The sequence below is a fragment of the Arachis ipaensis genome, chromosome B03, assembly GCF_000816755.2.
Source record: "Arachis ipaensis cultivar K30076 chromosome B03, Araip1.1, whole genome shotgun sequence".
Classification (NCBI taxonomy): Eukaryota; Viridiplantae; Streptophyta; class Magnoliopsida; order Fabales; family Fabaceae; genus Arachis; species Arachis ipaensis.
The window spans coordinates 37,164,668-37,182,257 of record NC_029787.2 but is presented as its reverse complement, the minus strand read 5'-3'; the positions used below and the strand labels follow the sequence as shown (position 1 = coordinate 37,182,257).

The 17,590-nt window shown below is 42.6% G+C and overlaps 1 protein-coding gene across 1 annotated transcript; it reads left to right on the top strand.

Moving 5' to 3' along the window:
* LOC107632972 lies at positions 12,711-14,222 on the top strand. Its single transcript, XM_016336610.1, has one exon. It carries the CDS (start codon positions 12,711-12,713, stop codon positions 14,220-14,222), a length of 1,512 nt encoding a protein of 503 aa, XP_016192096.1.

The following is a 17,590-nucleotide window of genomic DNA, read 5'->3' as shown; positions in this document are numbered from 1 at the left end:
CTATTTTATGGTTTATCTTGTGCTAAATTGAGTGGTTTTTATCAACTCTTTGCATACTTATTCATACAATTTGCATGGTTTTACAATTCCTTCCCAATTTTGTTATATGATTGAAAACTTGCTTCCTAAGCCTTTAAATTGTCAATTTTTAATTCCCCTTTATACCATTCGATGCCGTGATCTGTATGTTAAGTATTTTCATGCTTTATAGGGTAGGAATGGCTTAGAGGATGGAAAGGAAGCTTGCAAAAATGGAAGGAACACAAGAAACTAAGGAGCTGACCAGCGAGGATCGACGCGCACGCATGGCTCATGCGTACGTGTATGGTGCACGAAATTGTGATCTCTAGCAACGGCGCCAAAAACTCAGTACGCACGTTCATAATCTCAAATTCTTTTTCACAACTCTGATACAACAAACCAGCAAGTGCACTGGGTCGTCCAAGTAATAAACTTTACGTGAGTAAGGGTCGATCCCACGGAGATTGTCGGCTTGAAGCAAGCTATAGTCATCTTGTAAATCTCAGTCAGGTAGATTCAAATGGTTATGGGATTTTGGTAATTAAAATATAAATAACAGAAAATAAGATAGAGATACTTATGTAATTCATTGGTGAGAATTTCAGATAAGCGTATGGAGATGCTTTGTTCCTTCTGAACCTCTGCTTTCCTATTGCCTTCATCCAATCATTCATACTCCTTTCCATGGCAAGCTGTATGTTGGGCATCACCGTTGTCAATGGCTACTTCCCGTCCTCTCAGTGAAAATGGTCCAAATACACTGTCACCGCACAGCTAATCATCTGTCGGTTCTCGATCATGTTGGAATAGGATCCAGTGATCCTTTTGCGTCTGTCACTACGCCCAACACTCGCGATTTTTAAGCTCGTCACAGTCATCCCTTCCCAGATCCTACTCGGAATACCACAGACAAGGTTTAGACTTTTCGGATCTCAAGAATGGCCGCCAATAATTCTAGCTTATACCACGAAGACTCCGATCTTTCGGAATGGAGGCTAAGAGATAAACGCTCAATCCAAGGTAGAACGGAAGTAGTTGTCAGGCACGCGTTCATAGGTTGAGAATAGTGATGAGTGTCACGGATCATAATATTTATCATGGTTGAAGTGCAAGCGAATATCTTAGAATAGGAATAAGCTTGAATTGAATAAGAAAACAATAGTACTTTGAATTAATTCATGAGGAACAGCAGAGCTCCACAGCTTGATCTATAGTGTGTAGAAACTCTACCGTTGAAAATACATAAGTGATGAAGGTCCACGCATGGCTGAATGGCCAGCCCCCTAAACATGATCTCTGAACGTAAAATTATTCAAAGACTAAACAGAGATCCAGCGATATAAAATAAATCACTAAAAGTAGTTTTTATACTAAACTAGTAGCTAGGGTTACATAAGATAAGTAAATGATGTAAAAATACACTTCCGGGCCCACTTGGTGTGTGCTTGGGATGAGCATTGAGCTTTCATGTGTAGTGACTCTTTTTGGAGTTAAACGCCAGATTGTAGCCTGTTTCTGGCATTTAACTCTGATTTGCAACCTGTTTCTGGCATTTAACTTCAGAATAGGGCAGGAGGTTGGCGTTTGAACGCCAGTTTGCATCGTCAAAACTCGGGAAAAGTATGGACTATTATATATTTCTGAAAAGTCCTGGATGTCTACTTTCCAACGCAATTGAGAGTGTACCAATTAGGTTTCTGTAGCTCCAGAAAATTCATTTCGAGTGTAGGGAGGTCAGAATCCAACAGCATCTGCAGTCCTTCTTCAGCCTCTGAATCAGATTTTTGCTCAAGTCCCTCAATTTCAGCCAGAAAATACCTGAAATCATAGAAAAACACACAAACTCATAGTAAAGTCCATAAATGTAATTTTTATTTAAAAACTAATAAAAAATAGTAAAAACTAACTAAATCATACTAAAAACTATGTAAAAACAATGCCAAAAAGCGTATAAATTATCTGCTCATCAGCGTACCTAACGCGTACGCGTGACATGCGTCACGTGTAGAAATCGCAGAAGACGCTGGGAGCGATTTTGAGCTGAGTTTGGACCCATTTTTCGGCCCAGAAACACATACTAGAGCCAGGGGACAGCGGTGACTCAAGACACATTCACATTACGCTTAGTTTCAGTTTTAGTTTTGAATCTTAGAGAGAAAATCACTACTTCTTCTAGGGTTCTTCACATTCATAGATTTTCAGTTTTATGTTTTTGATTTGGATATTGAGAAGAGTTACTACCTCCGTTGAAGTCTTTATTATTCTAGTTTGTTTCCTTATTTCCTTATTCTTTATCTTCCATTAACCCTGTTCAGATGTTACATATGGATATCTTTGATTTTGGAATTTATTAATGCAAAGAACTATTTTTACCTTTAATTAATTTTCAGTTATTATTTCATTTAATTTATCATGTCTTCTTTTTATTCCCTTTATATATCTATAAGAATGGTATTCATATCAAAGGAGTAGACTCCTAACTTGACTTTGGAGTTGATTAATAGGAGACCCTTGAGTTGGAATACTCAAGTGTTAATTTTAACTGGAAGTTGTTGGCTGGCTCTCTAGTCTCTCACTTTAATCCTTCCTTAGGAGAGGATTAGGACTTGAGGTTCAGAGTTGGTTAGTTAGTTACTTGACTTTCCTTTATCAGGTAAGGGATGACTAAGTAGAACAACAACTTCTTACTATTACACTTGGAAAAATCCAACAAGGATAGAACTTCCAATTAATCTTCTCCAGGTCAAGGATTTTTATTTCAATTACATAAAACCTCTTGTTAATTTTCATTGCTTTAAATTATAATCGTTTATTTTTCTGTTCTCCAACTCTAAATTTTCTCGGAAAACTCCTGACCAATAAATTGCACTCTTTTGTCAACTCGTTGGGAGACGACCTGAGATTTCTACTCCCAGTATTTTTATTCTCAATTTGTGACAAATTTTTCTAAATTGATAAGCAGAATTTTCGTCGGTTAAGAACTGTAATTGCAACGCTATTTCTACTATAAATTCTTAATTGGCAATTTTTCGCCCGTCAATCTTTCCGGGCCATCCAAGGTCAGAGAGTCTTTACCATTTTTGTTGAATCTTTCCATGATTTCAAAAACTTATTTTTTAAAGTTCAAGCCATAGAGGGTCACCATCCCTTTTTTCTGGATGAAAATTCTTCTCCTCGCTTTCCTTTACACTGGTCGGAGGCTTCTCTTGTGGAGAAGTATGGTCTGGACGACTTAGACGAGGTCGAAGAGGCTGTTGTGGCGTTCCTCCGAGAAGTTTGGGGGAGGGCCCCCTTATCTGGACACAAAGAAGTTTCTTCAAGGGTCTCCGAGCTTCGTTCGGGCCCAGATAGGTAGTTTTGGTGTTGCTAATTTCCGACATGATTTTGTTGCTTCCGACTTTGTTATTTTGATTTATTATTTGAAGACTTTTGCTTTCCTCCAACTTGATAACTTATCTTTCTGTTTTCTTTTCAGAGATGGGGAAGAAAAATTCTAGCTTCTCCTACCAGAAAGTACAGGACGCCAAGAAGAGGTCTCGGCCTGAGTTGACGCTGCCAGGGCCGCTGGTACTCTGCCTCCCCCTCTCCCTCCTCCTCCTCATAATTTGGGGACCTTCTCTCATCCCATTATAGTATCTTCTTCTTCTGGTTCTTCTCTTCCTTCTCCTCCGCCACGATCTTCTCCTGAACCCGAGAAGAAGAAGTGCAAGACTTCAAAGTCTGGCTCTTCTTTTACTGGGGAATCTAATTTTGATGGTCCCAAATTCGTTCGGAATCACATCTATCCTTATACTAGAATTAATATGGATGATATTTCCATTCGAAACCATCTTAATTTCTTAGTTCAGAGGAGTGTTCGGGCGGCTGGAGTGTGTACCAAATTACTTGATATTTTTGAAAAGACTCCCCTCAGCTCTTTGGGTTCTTCCCAAAAGGTTGAGGAGCTAGAGGGGAGAATTTTCTTATATCAAGAAAAAGATAAGAGGCTGAAGGAGGAGGTCACTGAGTTGAAAGAGGAGAAGGTTCGTCTCCAGGAGAGGGGGAAGAGGTTGATGGGCCAGTGTGCCATGGTGAAGGGCCTTAAGGAGAAGGCGGAGCAGAACTACGTTAGGATTTTCGGGGAGAACCTAGACTTAAAGAAGGAGCTAGCAGGATGTCGGGAGGCCTTCTAAGAGTTGGAGGACTCAGTGGCTGAAGGTTCCGAGAAAGCGTGGAGGGTCTTCAAGGAACAGGTCGGGGTTATTGCCCCCGACCTAGATCTTTCTCCGCTGGACCCTGACAAGATCGTGGTTGATGGGGCCATTGTCTCTCCTTCCCAACCTGAGACCGATTCCGACTTGAAGACGAGGGGACAGAGGATAGTGGAGTCCCCTCCTCGAGGAGACCTACCGAGTTCCTCTAGAGTTCCCTCTCAAGGTCCTGACCAGCCTGCTCCGTCCTCCCTTGGTGCTGTTCCGGCTTCTCTCCCTGTAGATCCCTCTTCTGGTGATGGTGACATTCCTTCTGGCAATGCTGATCCTACTGCAAATTAAAATTCGGTTACTGGGGCCCGACCTGTGGGCCCCTTATTTTTAAACAATTTTATATTTTGTTTTGTTGTGGTGGTTGGTCCTTGACATTTTCCGGCCTTTTATGGCCGTTAACAAAATATTTTGCTTAAAAATACCCTTTTTTTGTCAAGGGTTTAGGATATTTTTGGTGTGTGCATGCTTTCTGTTTAAAACTTTTTGATCTTCTTAAAAAATCTTTTGCTTTGGCTGGCTATCTTTTGTCTAAGTCATTTTGGATTTTTCAAAGACTTGGGACAGCCTCTACCTTTGATGGATTTTCCTATCTCTTTTATATTCCCTATACCCAATTTTTGTTTTATTGAGTTTCCATGACTTAAGTTATTTTCGTGATGCATTTCCTTTCTTCTCGGTTTTTTCAACTTGTAGGTCGATAAATTTCTGAGTTTATGATGATCTAATTTTATAATCTCTTTACACCGACTTGTACCTCGTTGTTTTATCCTGACGACCTTCTAGGTCGATTCATGGGATTTTCACGTTTTGTTGAGTTTAAGTCGGTGCGTTTCGTAGAAAGAATAATAACAGCATAAAAGGAATTTATAAAGAGATGTGGAAGAAAGATCTTTATATATTCACAAAGGTACTTCTTGCTACTAAGGGTTTTGACAATTTGTAGCCCCTTAGCCTCCACTTTGATACCTTGTTAAAAACCCCCTTTAGGAAAACCCTTTCTTTGGGAAAAAATTATGAAGTTGAGAAAAGAGTACATCAGGGAATGGAGTTTGCTTTTAACTATAGTACCTTTTCATATTACAAGCATGCCACGACCTAGGTAGCTCGGTGCCGTTTAAGTCGATCACCTTGTAGTAGCCTTTTCCTAAGACCTCACTTATTTTGTATGGTCCCTTCCAATTGGCAGCAAGCTTTCCATCCCCAGATTTATTGACTCCAATGTCATTTCTAATCAAAATCAAGTCGTCTGGGGTGAAACTTCTTCGAATGACTTTTTTGTTATATCTATTTGTCATCCTTTGTTTCAATGCTGCTTCTCTTATCTGGGCTTGTTCTCGGACTTTAGGGAGTAATTCAAGTTCTTCTTTGTGTCCCTGTATGTTTCCAACCTCGTCGTAGAAGCTCACCCTTGGACTTTGCTCGTTGATTTCAATTGGTATCATGGCTTCTATGCCATAAGCAAGTTGGAAGGGTGTTTCCCCTGTGGCAGACTGAGGTGTAGTCCGATAAGCACATAGTACTTGAGGAAGCTCTTCAGCCCAAGCTCCCTTTGCATCTTGCAACCTTTTCTTCAACCCTACCAATATGACTTTATTGGCTGCCTCAGCTTGTCCATTCGCTTGTGGATGTTCTACCGAGGTGAACTGATGCTTGATCTTCATGCTGGCTACCAGGTTTTTAAAAGTAGAGTCGGTAAACTGGGTACCATTATCAGTGGTGATGGAGTGGGGCACTCCATATCTTGTGATAATGTTCTTATAGAGAAATTTCCAACTTTTTTGGGCGGTGATGGTGGCCAATGGTTCTGCTTCGATCCACTTTGTGAAGTAGTCTACTCCCACTATTAAGTATTTTACTTGTCCAGGTGCTTGGAAAAAGGGTCCTAATAGGTCCAATCCCCATTTAGCAAAAGGCCATGGAGAAGTTATACTTATGAGCTCCTCGGGGGGAGCGACATGGAAGTTTGCATGCATTTAGCATGGCTGACACTTCTTTACGAACTCGGTGGCATCTTTCTGCAAAGTCAGCCAGTAGAACCCGGCTCGGATGACTTTTCTAGCAAGGGACCTTGCTCTGAGATGATTTCTGCAGATACCGTTGTGGACCTCTTCTAAGACTTCTGTCGTCCTTAAGGTCGGAACGCACGTCAACAATGGTGTTGATATCCACCTTTTGTAGAGGATATTTTTCACCAAAGTGTAGTTTTGTGCTTCCCTCTGTATTTTCTTGGCCTCTTTTTCCTCTTTGGGTAGGATGTCAAAGTTTAGGTATTCGATTAAAGGGTTCATCCATCCGAGGTCTAATCCGGAGACTTCAAGGACGTCTTGCTTGGTCTCTGTTTTTGCCACAGAGGGTTCTTGGAGAATTTTTTGGATCAGGCTTCTATTATTCCCTCCTGGTTTAGTACTTGCTAGCTTGGAGAGGGCGTCTGCTCTGCTGTTGAGATCCCGAGTTATGTGCTTGACCTCGGTTTCTGCAAAGCACCTAAAATACTCCAAGATTTTGTCCAAGTACCTCTTCATATTGGGGTCTTTAGCCTGATACTCTCCATTTATCTGGGAGGTCACCACTTGAGAGTCGCTGAACATGACTACTTTGATTGCACCGACTTCTTCTGCCAGCTTTAATCCTGCAATTAAGGCTTCATATTCTGCCTGATTATTAGAAGCTGGAAAGTCGAATTTGAGGGATACTTCTATTTGCGTTCCCCTTTGATTGACTAGTATTATGCCTGCACCACTTCCTACTTTGTTTGATGATTCATCTACATATAGTTCCCATGTAGTGGATTCTTCCTCTTGGTCTCCTACATAATCGGCTACGAAGTCGGTGAGGCATTGGGCTTTTATCGTCGTCCGAGTTTCGTACTTTAAGTCGAACTCGGATAGCTCTATTTCCCTTTGAACCATTCTACCCGCAATATCCGTCTTCTGGAGAATTTGCTTCATGGGCTGGTTCGTTCGAACTCTTATTGTGTGAGCTTGAAAGTAAGGCCGTAACCTTCGAGAGGCTACTATTAAGGCATATGCAAACTTCTCAAGTTTTTGATACCTTAATTCAGGGCCTTGTAGAACTTTGCTGGTGAAGTATACAGGATGTTGCCCGACCTCATCTTCCCGTATTAGAGCTGATGCCATAGTTTTGTTTGTTACGGACAAATACAGGACGAGTTTTTCCCAACTTTAGGTCGGGTCAGAATGGGAGGTTAGCTTAAAAACCTTTTGAACTCCTGGAATGCTTCTTCGCACTCAAAAGTCCATTCGAACTGGCATCCTTTTCTTAGTAGAGAGAAGAGTGGTAGGGATCTTAATGCTGATCCCGCCAAGAATCTGGAGAGGGCGGCAAGTCGGCCGTTCAGCTGTTGGATCTCTTTTAAGCAAGTCAGGCTTTTCATTTCTAGGACCGCTTTACACTTGTCGGGATTAGCTTCGATTCCCCTTTGTGTAAGCATGAATCCTAAAAACTTTCCTGCCTCCACCGCTAAGGTGCATTTTGCGGGATTTAGCCTCATCACATGCATCCTTATGGTGCTGAAAACTTGCGAAAGGTCAGGTAGGAGGTCAGCCTCATCCATGATTTTTACTAGCATGTCGTCTACGTAGACTTCCATTAATCCCCCAAGGTGAGGTGCAAACACCTTATTCATCAGCCTTTAATATGTGGCTCCAGCATTTTTCAGCCCAAAGGGCATGACCACATAGCAATAGTTTGCTCTAAGCGTGATGAATGATGTTTTCTCTTGATCCGGCTTGTATATCGGGATTTGATTGTATCCCGAGTATGCATCCATAAACGACAAGTACTGATACCCTGAGCTGGAGTCTACTAGGGTATCAATCCTTGGGAGTGGATATGGGTCTTTGGGACACGCCTTGTTTAGGTCAGTGTAATCGACTCACATCCTCCACTTGCCGTTTTGTTTTTTGACTAGCACCACATTTGCTAGCCACGCCGAATATTTGACCTCTTTGATGAACCCGGCTTCTAGGAGTGCTTGTACTTGCTCTTCCACTACTTGAGCTCGTTCAGGTCCGAGCTTCTTTCTTCTTTGCTGAACAGGTCGCGAACCGGGGTACACCGATAGCTTGTGCGACATGAGCTCGGGGTCTATCCCTGGCATGTAGGAAGCTTTCCAGGCGAAGAGATCGAAATTTTCTTGTAGGAGCCTTATAACATTTTTCTTCAAATCTTCTTTCAGGTTGGCTCCTATGTTGGTGTTTTTTCCTTCCTCTTCTCCGACCTGTACTTCCTCAGTTTTTCCCCCTGGTTGTGGTCGTAACTCTTCCTTGGCTCTGACTCCCCCGAGCTCAATTGTGTGCACCTCCTTGCCATTTCCTCTCAGGTTTAGGCTTTCATTGTAGCATTTTCTCGTCAATTTCTGATCTCCCCTGATGGTTGCTATTCCCTCTGGTGTTGAGAATTTCATGCAAAGATGGGGGTGGATACCACTGCTTCGAGTCGATTTAGAGTAGTCCTGCCGATTAGAGCATTGTAGGCTGGCCCCACATCGACGACTATGAAGTTGATGCTCAGAGTTTTGGATTTTTCCCCTTTTTCAAAAGTTGTGTGAAGGGGTATGAATCCTAGTGGTTTTATTGGTGTATCCCCCAGTCCATACAGGGTGTCAGGATAAGCTCTTAACTCCTTTTCATCCAACCCCAGCTTGTCGAATGCTGTTTTGAAAAGGATGTCAGCTGAGCTCCCCTGATCTACTAGGGTTCTGTGAAGATGGGCATTGGCAAAGATCATAGTTATCACTACTGAATCATCATGTCCAGGAATGATTCCTTGCCCATCTTCTTTGGTAAATGAGATGGTTGGAAGGTCGGGAGCCTCGCCCCCGACCTGGTAGACTTCCTTCAAGTGCCTCTTGTGAGATGACTTTGTGAGGCCGCCTCCACCGAACCCTCCTGAGATCATATGTATATGTCTTTCCGGGGTCTGCGGTGGTGGAGCTCTTCGGTCCTTGTTGTCTCGCTTTCTTTTTCCATAATGGTCCGACCTTTTCATGAGATATCTATCGAGCCGACCTTCTCTGGCCAACTTTTCTATCACGTTTTTAAGGTCGTAACAATCATTCGTTGAGTGACCATATATTTTATGGTACTCATAGTAGTCACCGTGACTTCTCCAGTATGGCAGATTTTCCTGCATACATCATCTAAGAAAAATCTTAGAGGAGTATAGGAGTGATATCTCCTAGACCTTTCGGGGCCGACTTCCTCTTTTTTCTTGGGCTCTCTTTCTTTCTCTTTTGAGGAGTGAGAATGCCCAGGCCACCAACTCGGCTCTCGCAGTCTGGCATTTTCCTCCATGTTGATGTACTTCTCAGCTCTCTCTTGTACATCGCTCAGGGAGGTCGGGTGCCTTTTGGATATGGACTGGGAGAATGGACCTTCTCGAAGTCCATTTACTAGGCCCATAATTACCGCCTCCGTGGGTAGGTCTTGGATCTCCAGGAACACTTTGTTGAACCTTTCCATGTAGTCCCTTAAAGGTTCTCCAACCTCTTGTTTTACTCCTGAGAGGCTCGGTGCGTGCTTGACTTTGTTCTTCTGGATGGAGAACCGCATCAGGAACTTTCGCGAGAGGTCGTCGAAGCTAGCGACTGACCTTGGAGGAAGACTATCGAACCACTTCATCACTGCTTTCATCAGGGTGGTCGGGAAAGCCTTGCAGCGAGTAGCATCAGAAGCGTCGGCCAGGTACATCCGACTTTTAAAATTGCTTAAATGATGCTTCGGATCCGTGGTTCCATCGTAGAGGTCCATATCAGGGCTTTTAAAGTTCCTTGGAACTTTTGCCCTTATTATGTCCTTGCTAAATAGGTCTTCTCCTCCCAAGGGAGAATCTTCTCGGTCGCTACGGAAACTTTGACTCTTGAGAGTGGACTCCAACCTTAAGAGCTTTTCTTCTGGCTCTTTTCGTCGTTCTATCTCATTCCTCAAGTTTCTCTCTGCCTCTCGCTGCCGTTCCAGTTCTTGTTCCAACTGTTCCAAGCGCCCTTGGTGGCCGTGGAACAAACTCATGAAATCAACTGCATGAGGTTGTCCTTATTTTCCTGACTCGTGCCCTTTAGAAGAGTTTGCCTTTGGGTCTTTCAACCCAGAGGTACCCTCTCTATGCTGATTAGTCACCCCTTGGTGGACAGCTATATCTGCATCGTTGTTCCCAAGGTCCAAATTCTCTTGCTCGGAATCAGACGCTGTGTGGCTATCTTCGGGTGAATTGTCCGTCATTACTGGTTGATCTCTTGGGTCCCCGGCAACGGCGCCAATGTTACGATGGGTAACTGGAGATTAATGAGCTAGACTCGTCGGGTGGCCCAATCGTCTAGTGGAGGAAGCCTTCGAGCAGGTTCGTGCCTGGGAGCCTCCTTCCGACTTGTGTGTGAGAGAGAATGGGGGGTGGTACCTACAAAGACACTCCGATGCCTAAGTCAGCAAGGGTCTAAGCATGTTTAGAGAGTATTGGAACTTAGTGATACCTGAGGGGTGTCAGTGTATTTATAGTGGTGAACCAATAACTACCGTTGAAGTAGTTCCACCTTTATGGAGGATAACCGTCCCTTTATCTTAGGGAAGTTGAGATATAGCTCCTGGAAGTGGGTGAGAGATTTTGGGGGCAGTTACTTATTTGAATAAGTATTATCTGCCAGTTAATCTTCACTTCCGACTTCCTTAGAGCAAGTCGTAGTTAGAACCGACTTCTTGGGGGAAGGTCGGTGTAGAGTGAGGGTCAATCTTTTGGATTGGGCCTCTCATTTGGATTTGGGCCTTAATGTTGGGTCAAGGTATGAACAATTAGTAACCTAAATAATTGAGACATAAATCTATTATACAGCGAAAAATAACACATATAAAATTACTAAATTATACAATATTTTTTATTTTTTTAAATACATATCTTATATATAAATATAGTTCCTTAAAATTTTGGGGGCCAATGCCACTATTCATATTACTATAGGCACCAGTAGATTTGACGTATTAGTAAAAGATGAGGGATGAGAAGTTCATAGCCTGCAATGTAATGTGGACAATGTGGCAAATGGTGGTGCTATACCGGATCAATTGAAAAATCAAACTACAAAGGTATATGAGGGTGTAGCTACAACGTCTACAGGGCCAACAAAAATGGTAGACTATGGTGATCAGGCAGCGATAGTTGCTACGGAGGTGCGACGGAAGGAGGTTGAAGATGAGGGTAGATTCGTAAATTCAGAGTCGATTTTGAACGAGTGGAGTTATGACCATTCAAGCCACTATCAACAAAAACTGATACCGTATTAGCCAATTGATGGCAATAATGAATACTCGGCAGATTTGGGGGATGTGATTGTAGCAACGAGGTGGATTCAGAGGCTACCATTCCTTGGAGCTATATGGGTAACCATAATGGGCTGGGTAAGGTGCAAAAATATGCTACATATAATAAGGTGGGCTGGGCCAGCAGTGCTATTAACTATAGTAGGTGTGCAATGGGCCACGAGGGACCACGAACTGATCCTAATATGAAGGAGCACGTTGCTGAGATCTCTGTTGGGCAAGGTCTGCGTGGGCTGGGTCGGGTCAGCGAACACCAAATGGAAGGAACCGGGTCTGGCATTGATTCACGGCTGCCAGGGACTTCTTGTGCATTGGGGAGCGATGGTGATATGGCTTGCGTGGAAGTCCCTTGCGCTGGATGCAGGTAACACGGTCAATTGGAGGGTGGTGGCTCGCATCAGGAGCTCTGCTTGGTGGACGTTATCCGGATGCAGGGAGTCCGTGCAGCCTGCGGAGAGGCCCGACATGCGCATGGTGATGGAGGCAGAGTGCAGCGGCCATTAATTATCAACGAAGCCATTCTCCAGCCAGTTGATGGTGGGCAGTGGGTAACCGGAGCTGTCGGTGGCATGAAAGATGGAAGAGGGAGCCGAGCGGTGGTAGCGGGAGACCAAAATAGTAGAAAACAAGCACAAAGGGTTGATGGGCCTAAGATGAGGGATGAAGGGCTACTAGGGGTTGAGGCTGTAAATGAAGGTGTGGACACTGTACTAGATAACGATTCTAATTCTAGATGTCGCGGTGGAGATAAGGAAGAATCAGCTAATAAAGGTCTTGGATTAGGCTCCTTGGGGGACAGAAAGCTCTCGGATCAGTATGGTGGACAGGGTTTGGGTGACGGACAGGACCACTTGGGAAAAGAAGAGCATGACCATTATGACGACGGCAGAAACTCAGAGCATCCAGGACTGGAGGAGCAGATGATGGAAAATAAAATGACTTGGGAACTAGCCAAAGAATCAGGAGCCATGCTGTATAATGAGGAAGATGACATCATGGTTATTCTTCAAGAACAGAATGAGGAAATTGCAAAAAAGAAAAGACTGGCAAAACAGAAGGCTAAAGCAAGAAAGAGTAGGCCCAAAATTCACAAAAAGGTGTGTAATACAATTTTAAGATGATTTTGAGTTCTTGGAATGTTAGGGGGTTAAGGGGCGATGGGAAGTTGAGGATGGTGAAGGACTTAAAGAGAAAATATAAGTTGAATTTGTTAGGCCTGGTAGAGACTAAAAGACAAATAGTGACCAGATTTGATGTCTTAAAAATTTGGGGGAATGGTGCGGGATGGGAATATGTGGGGTCTGATGGTGCATCTGGTGGACTTTTGTTAGTATGGGATGATGGTTTCTTTAATATGAGAAATTTCTATAAAGGGGAGAGGTGGTTGTGCGTCGAAGGGATATTGTCAGAAAATAGTGTTAACTGTGCTTTCTTCTTGGTTTATGGTGCGCATTCAAGAGATGAAAAACTTGTTGTGCGGGAGGAATTGAGCTACATAGCCGGTTTGTATCAGGGTCCATGTTGCTTCTTGGGGGACTTTAATGAGATACTACAGGTGGAGGAAAGGCGAAGCAATGATAGGCTACCTCTATCGGCAAAAGACTTCAAGGATTGGATAAATGACATGGGCCTGGTGGACTTGCCGCTAACGGACCGTAGGTTTACATGGTTTAGAGGGCGATCTTGTAGCCGTATTGATAGAGCTCTGGTTAGCCTGGAATGGCTTGAGATGTTCCCTGAAACTCGTCTAAGAGGGGGGCCACGGGGCTTGTCAGATCATTGTCCTATTATAGTAGAAGATAAGAGGCCAAGGGACGGTCCGAGACCATTTCAAAGTCTAGATTCATGGTTCACGCATGAAGGGTTTCTGAGGATGGTCAAAAAGGAATGGAGGGGGCAAGGAGAGATGCAGCTCACTGAGAAATTGAAGGCATTGACGGGTCCATTGGGAAGATGGCATAGAGCTAATTTTGGGGACATGGACAAGAAAATTACGAAGTTTGAGGAAGAGATAAAAAAGTTAGATGACATGGTGAGCAATGGTGTTTATGATGGAACAGTGGAGGCAAGAAGAAAGGCATTAGTTGTATGCTGTGAGAAATGGTATGTGAGGAAAGAATTACATTGGAAGCAGATGTCAAGATCTATGCATGCGAGGGACATGGATAAAAATACAAGATACTTCCATAACCTAGCTTCTGCAAGAAGGAGGAATAATAGGATTGATGCATTGGTCATTAATGGACGTTTGATAAGGAATCAAGCTAGGATCAAGATAGCCATCAATGAGTTCTACAAAAACTTATATCACCAAGAGAGGTCTCCGTTGGTGGGTTTCAGAGATGGTCTGGTGGAAGTGATCAGTGAGGAGGATGCTAAGGCATTAGAGGTACTACCGACAGCCCAGGAGGTTAGAGAGGCAGTGTGGGATTGTGAATCATCCAAGGCTCCAGAAAGCGATGGATATAACATGAACTTCATAAAGAAGTGCTGGGATGAAATTGGCAATGAATTCACGGCAGCAATTTTGAATTTCTTCCAATGTTCAAAGCTACCGGCAGATTCTAATGTTACGTGGGTGGCGCTAGCCCCTAAGTTTACTGGTGCTAAGGAAATCAAGGACCTGTGACCTATTAGCATGGTGGGGTGTGTGTATAAGGTGATCTCGAAGTTGCTCGTAAGGAGAATGCAAGCAATTATGCTAGGGCTAGTAGGTGAGACACAGAGTGCTTTTGTCAAAGGCCGAAAGATTCATGATGGGGCCCTTATTGCGTGCGAAATTGTCCAATGGTTCAAGCTCAGGAAGAATGAAGCGGCAATTATAAAACTGGATTTCCAGAAAGCATATGATAGAGTTAAGTGGAGCTTTGTGGACCTTGTACTACAAAAGATGGGTTTTGAAAGAAGATAGAGGGGCTAGATAATGGAATGTGTCAGTACGTGTTCTATGTCAGTGCTGATTAACGGATCGCCTTCTAAGCCTTTCAAGATGGAAAGAGGGCTGCGACAAGGTGATCCTTTGTCCCCTTTCTTATTTGTACTTGTGGTTGACGTGCTACATAGGATGATTGGAGAGGCTATCAGGAACGGTCGTATATCTCCGTTATTGGTAGGGAGAGATCATATAGAGTTGTCACACCTTCAATTTGCAGATAATACGATACTGTTCTGCCCACCTGAGGAAGAGTCCATCAAGAATTACAGGAGGCTGCTTCATTGCTTTGAGTTGATGTTAGGTTTAAGCATTAATTTTGATAAATCTAGCTTGATTCTTATTAATTGTAACGAACAGTGGGTACAACGTATGTGTAGAGTACTGGGCTGTAAGGATGCCACTCTTCCAGTAAAATACCTGGGTATCCCACTTGGAGCTAACCCGAGGTTGGTTAAGACTTGGAAGCCAGTAATAGACAAAGTGGAGGAAAAGCTCAGCCTTTGGAAGGCCAAGGCCCTTAATAAGGCCGGCAAGTTGGTGCTTATCAAATCTATGTTGAATAGCCTCCCAGTTTATTATTTGAGCTTATATAAGATGCCCAGGACTGTTGCTGAGAAGTTGATTTCCTTGCAGAGAAGATTTCTTTGGAGTAAGGAGGACGGGAGGAACGGTATGGCTATGGTTAAGTGGGAAGTGGTACTGGCTCCTAAAAGGTTAGGCGGATTGGGAGTTGGAGATGCTGTGGTCCGCAACACAGCTCTTCTGTTTAAATGGTGGTGGCGCTTTTCGAAAGAGGAGTGTCCGTTGTGGAAGAAGGTGGTCTGCTCATGCAATAACCTGGATCCAAATGTGCCCCTAGCCAACCAAGAAATACCTGCTCGTGGGGGCCGTGGAGGGATATTGGTCAGTTACAGTTCACGAATCAAGAAGTGAGACAGATGATGATCACTGGGTTGTCTATGGAGGTGGGGGATGGGAGAGGTACTCGCTTTTGGGAAGATGTCTGGCTTGTTGGAGGTACGTTGAAAGATCGCTTTCCAAGACTCTTTTCTGTTTCAAACCAAAAGGGATCACTGATAGAGGATTGTGGGTTTTGGGATGGGTTAGAGTGGATATGGAACTTCCAATGGAGACGACAACTGTTCCAATGGGAGATAGATCTAGTGAACCAGCTACATGATGCTCTAAGGCTGGTCAGGCTTGCACATGACAGGGAGGATAGGATTGTGTGGAAATATGATAAACATGGAATTTATTCAACTAACTCCTTTGTGCAGGTAATGCAGGCGAAAATGGTCCCAGAGGATATCACAAGTTACAGTTTTACTAAAACTGTTTGGAAAGGTCTAGTCCCGCCACGAGTGGAGTTGTTTGTTTGGTTTGCTTTGACTGGTAGGATCAGTACAAAAGACAGACTGAGTCGGTTTGGGGCTATTAACCAACAAGATACCTTGTGTGTTTTATGTAACGAATGTATTGAGTCTGGTCACCACTTGTTTCTTGGCTGTAATCTTGCTTGGCAAGTTTGGTGTGCATGGTTATCATATGTTGGTAGACAAATGGTCTTGCCCAGGTACGTTGAAGGAGCATTTCTTAAGCTGGACAGAGATATCACAACAGAAGGTGGAGTGCAAGAAATTGATGGTATGTTTTTGTGCAATCACCTAGAACTTATGGCTGGAAAGGAACAGGAGGATCTTCCAAAACAAAAGAAAAGGAGTTGAGGAGATTATCAACATGTCTTTTCTGAGCTATAAGGAGTGGTTGGGTGTGGATCCCTTTTGTTGTTGATGGCAATGCCGGAGATAACAAAAGGATATATGTTATTGTAGGTTACAGAGTTTGTCTCTTTGTCTTACAGTTGGATTTTCTATGCTCCACTTTATGTGTTGAGCTCCTCTTTCAAAAAAAAAATGTCACTATTCATTCTTTATAGATCTATTTCTATTAACAATAGATCTTTAAATGAAATTTAGATCTACAACAGATTAATTATTGACCGATTGAATTAAAAGATATGATTAATAAAAAAAATGACAAGAAAAAGATAAATTTTTTTTTCCAATTAACTGAGACGCACTATATAATGGGAGTTCCTCTTAAATACAGCACACTAATCCTAATTCTAATATCTCTCTAACTTTTTTTATTTGAGCGAGTGGTCGAAGTATTTTTGTAGGTATCACCACACTATTTTTGGTTGGAGACAATCTTTTCTCAGACACGCGGGGAACTCATCTCCTTCAAACTTCATCACCCACTCAGGTATAAGCCGTACACACTTATTGTTGTTTTTATAAGAAAAAACAGAAAATAGAATACTAGTTTAATCCAGAAATCTGTATTCATTGATAACTATTAGTTAGTACTATTTGTGATGTTTCCTTACTTATGCATGGTTGTGGGAATACGCGTCTATCTCTTTAGAAATATAGGATTGGGATTTGGGTGATATCTCTTTTTATTCTCAGCGAAAATTAAAAATTAATATACATCAAAACCTTCATTGATTAAAAGAAAAATTACAATTGCTATACTTGATAGAGGGATTTGAATTTTTCATATGACTGAGTCAAAATTCGAATCAATTTAATCAAATAATTAATCAATACTCATAATAATACCGTTGAATTTTATGTGGAGATTGATTCGAAGCTCAAATAAGTTATTATACATATTTTTTAGTGGGCGTGGCCGCGTGGGGGAGGGGGTTTTGAGTTTTTAGTCTCTTAGATTATTTTCCTTGGTTTAATTGTATATTCCACCAATATTTTTTAAAAGTAACTATTATGTGATTTTATTTTTAAAAAAAATAAGATATAGTTGAATCCAGAGGAAGAAACGCAAATGAATAACAAAAAATAAGGAACAAAGGCAGGGTGTGGGATCCCCACCACTTGTATCAATCCTCATTCCTCGGTAGAGCAACTGCCATTGATGCCAAAATTCAAAGTGCTGTTTGCCATCTCCACTTTAATTTCGATCCAATGGAATAATATACGGATATGGCTATCGCTTTAGACTTTTTAATCTCATGTATGTCCACACACACACTGCTGATA

What these genes read in the sequence shown, in the direction of transcription:
- LOC107632972 (XM_016336610.1), top strand. Translation starts at nt 12,711, where the DNA reads ATGATTTTGAGTTCTTGGAATGTTAGGGGGTTAAGGGGCGATGGGAAG.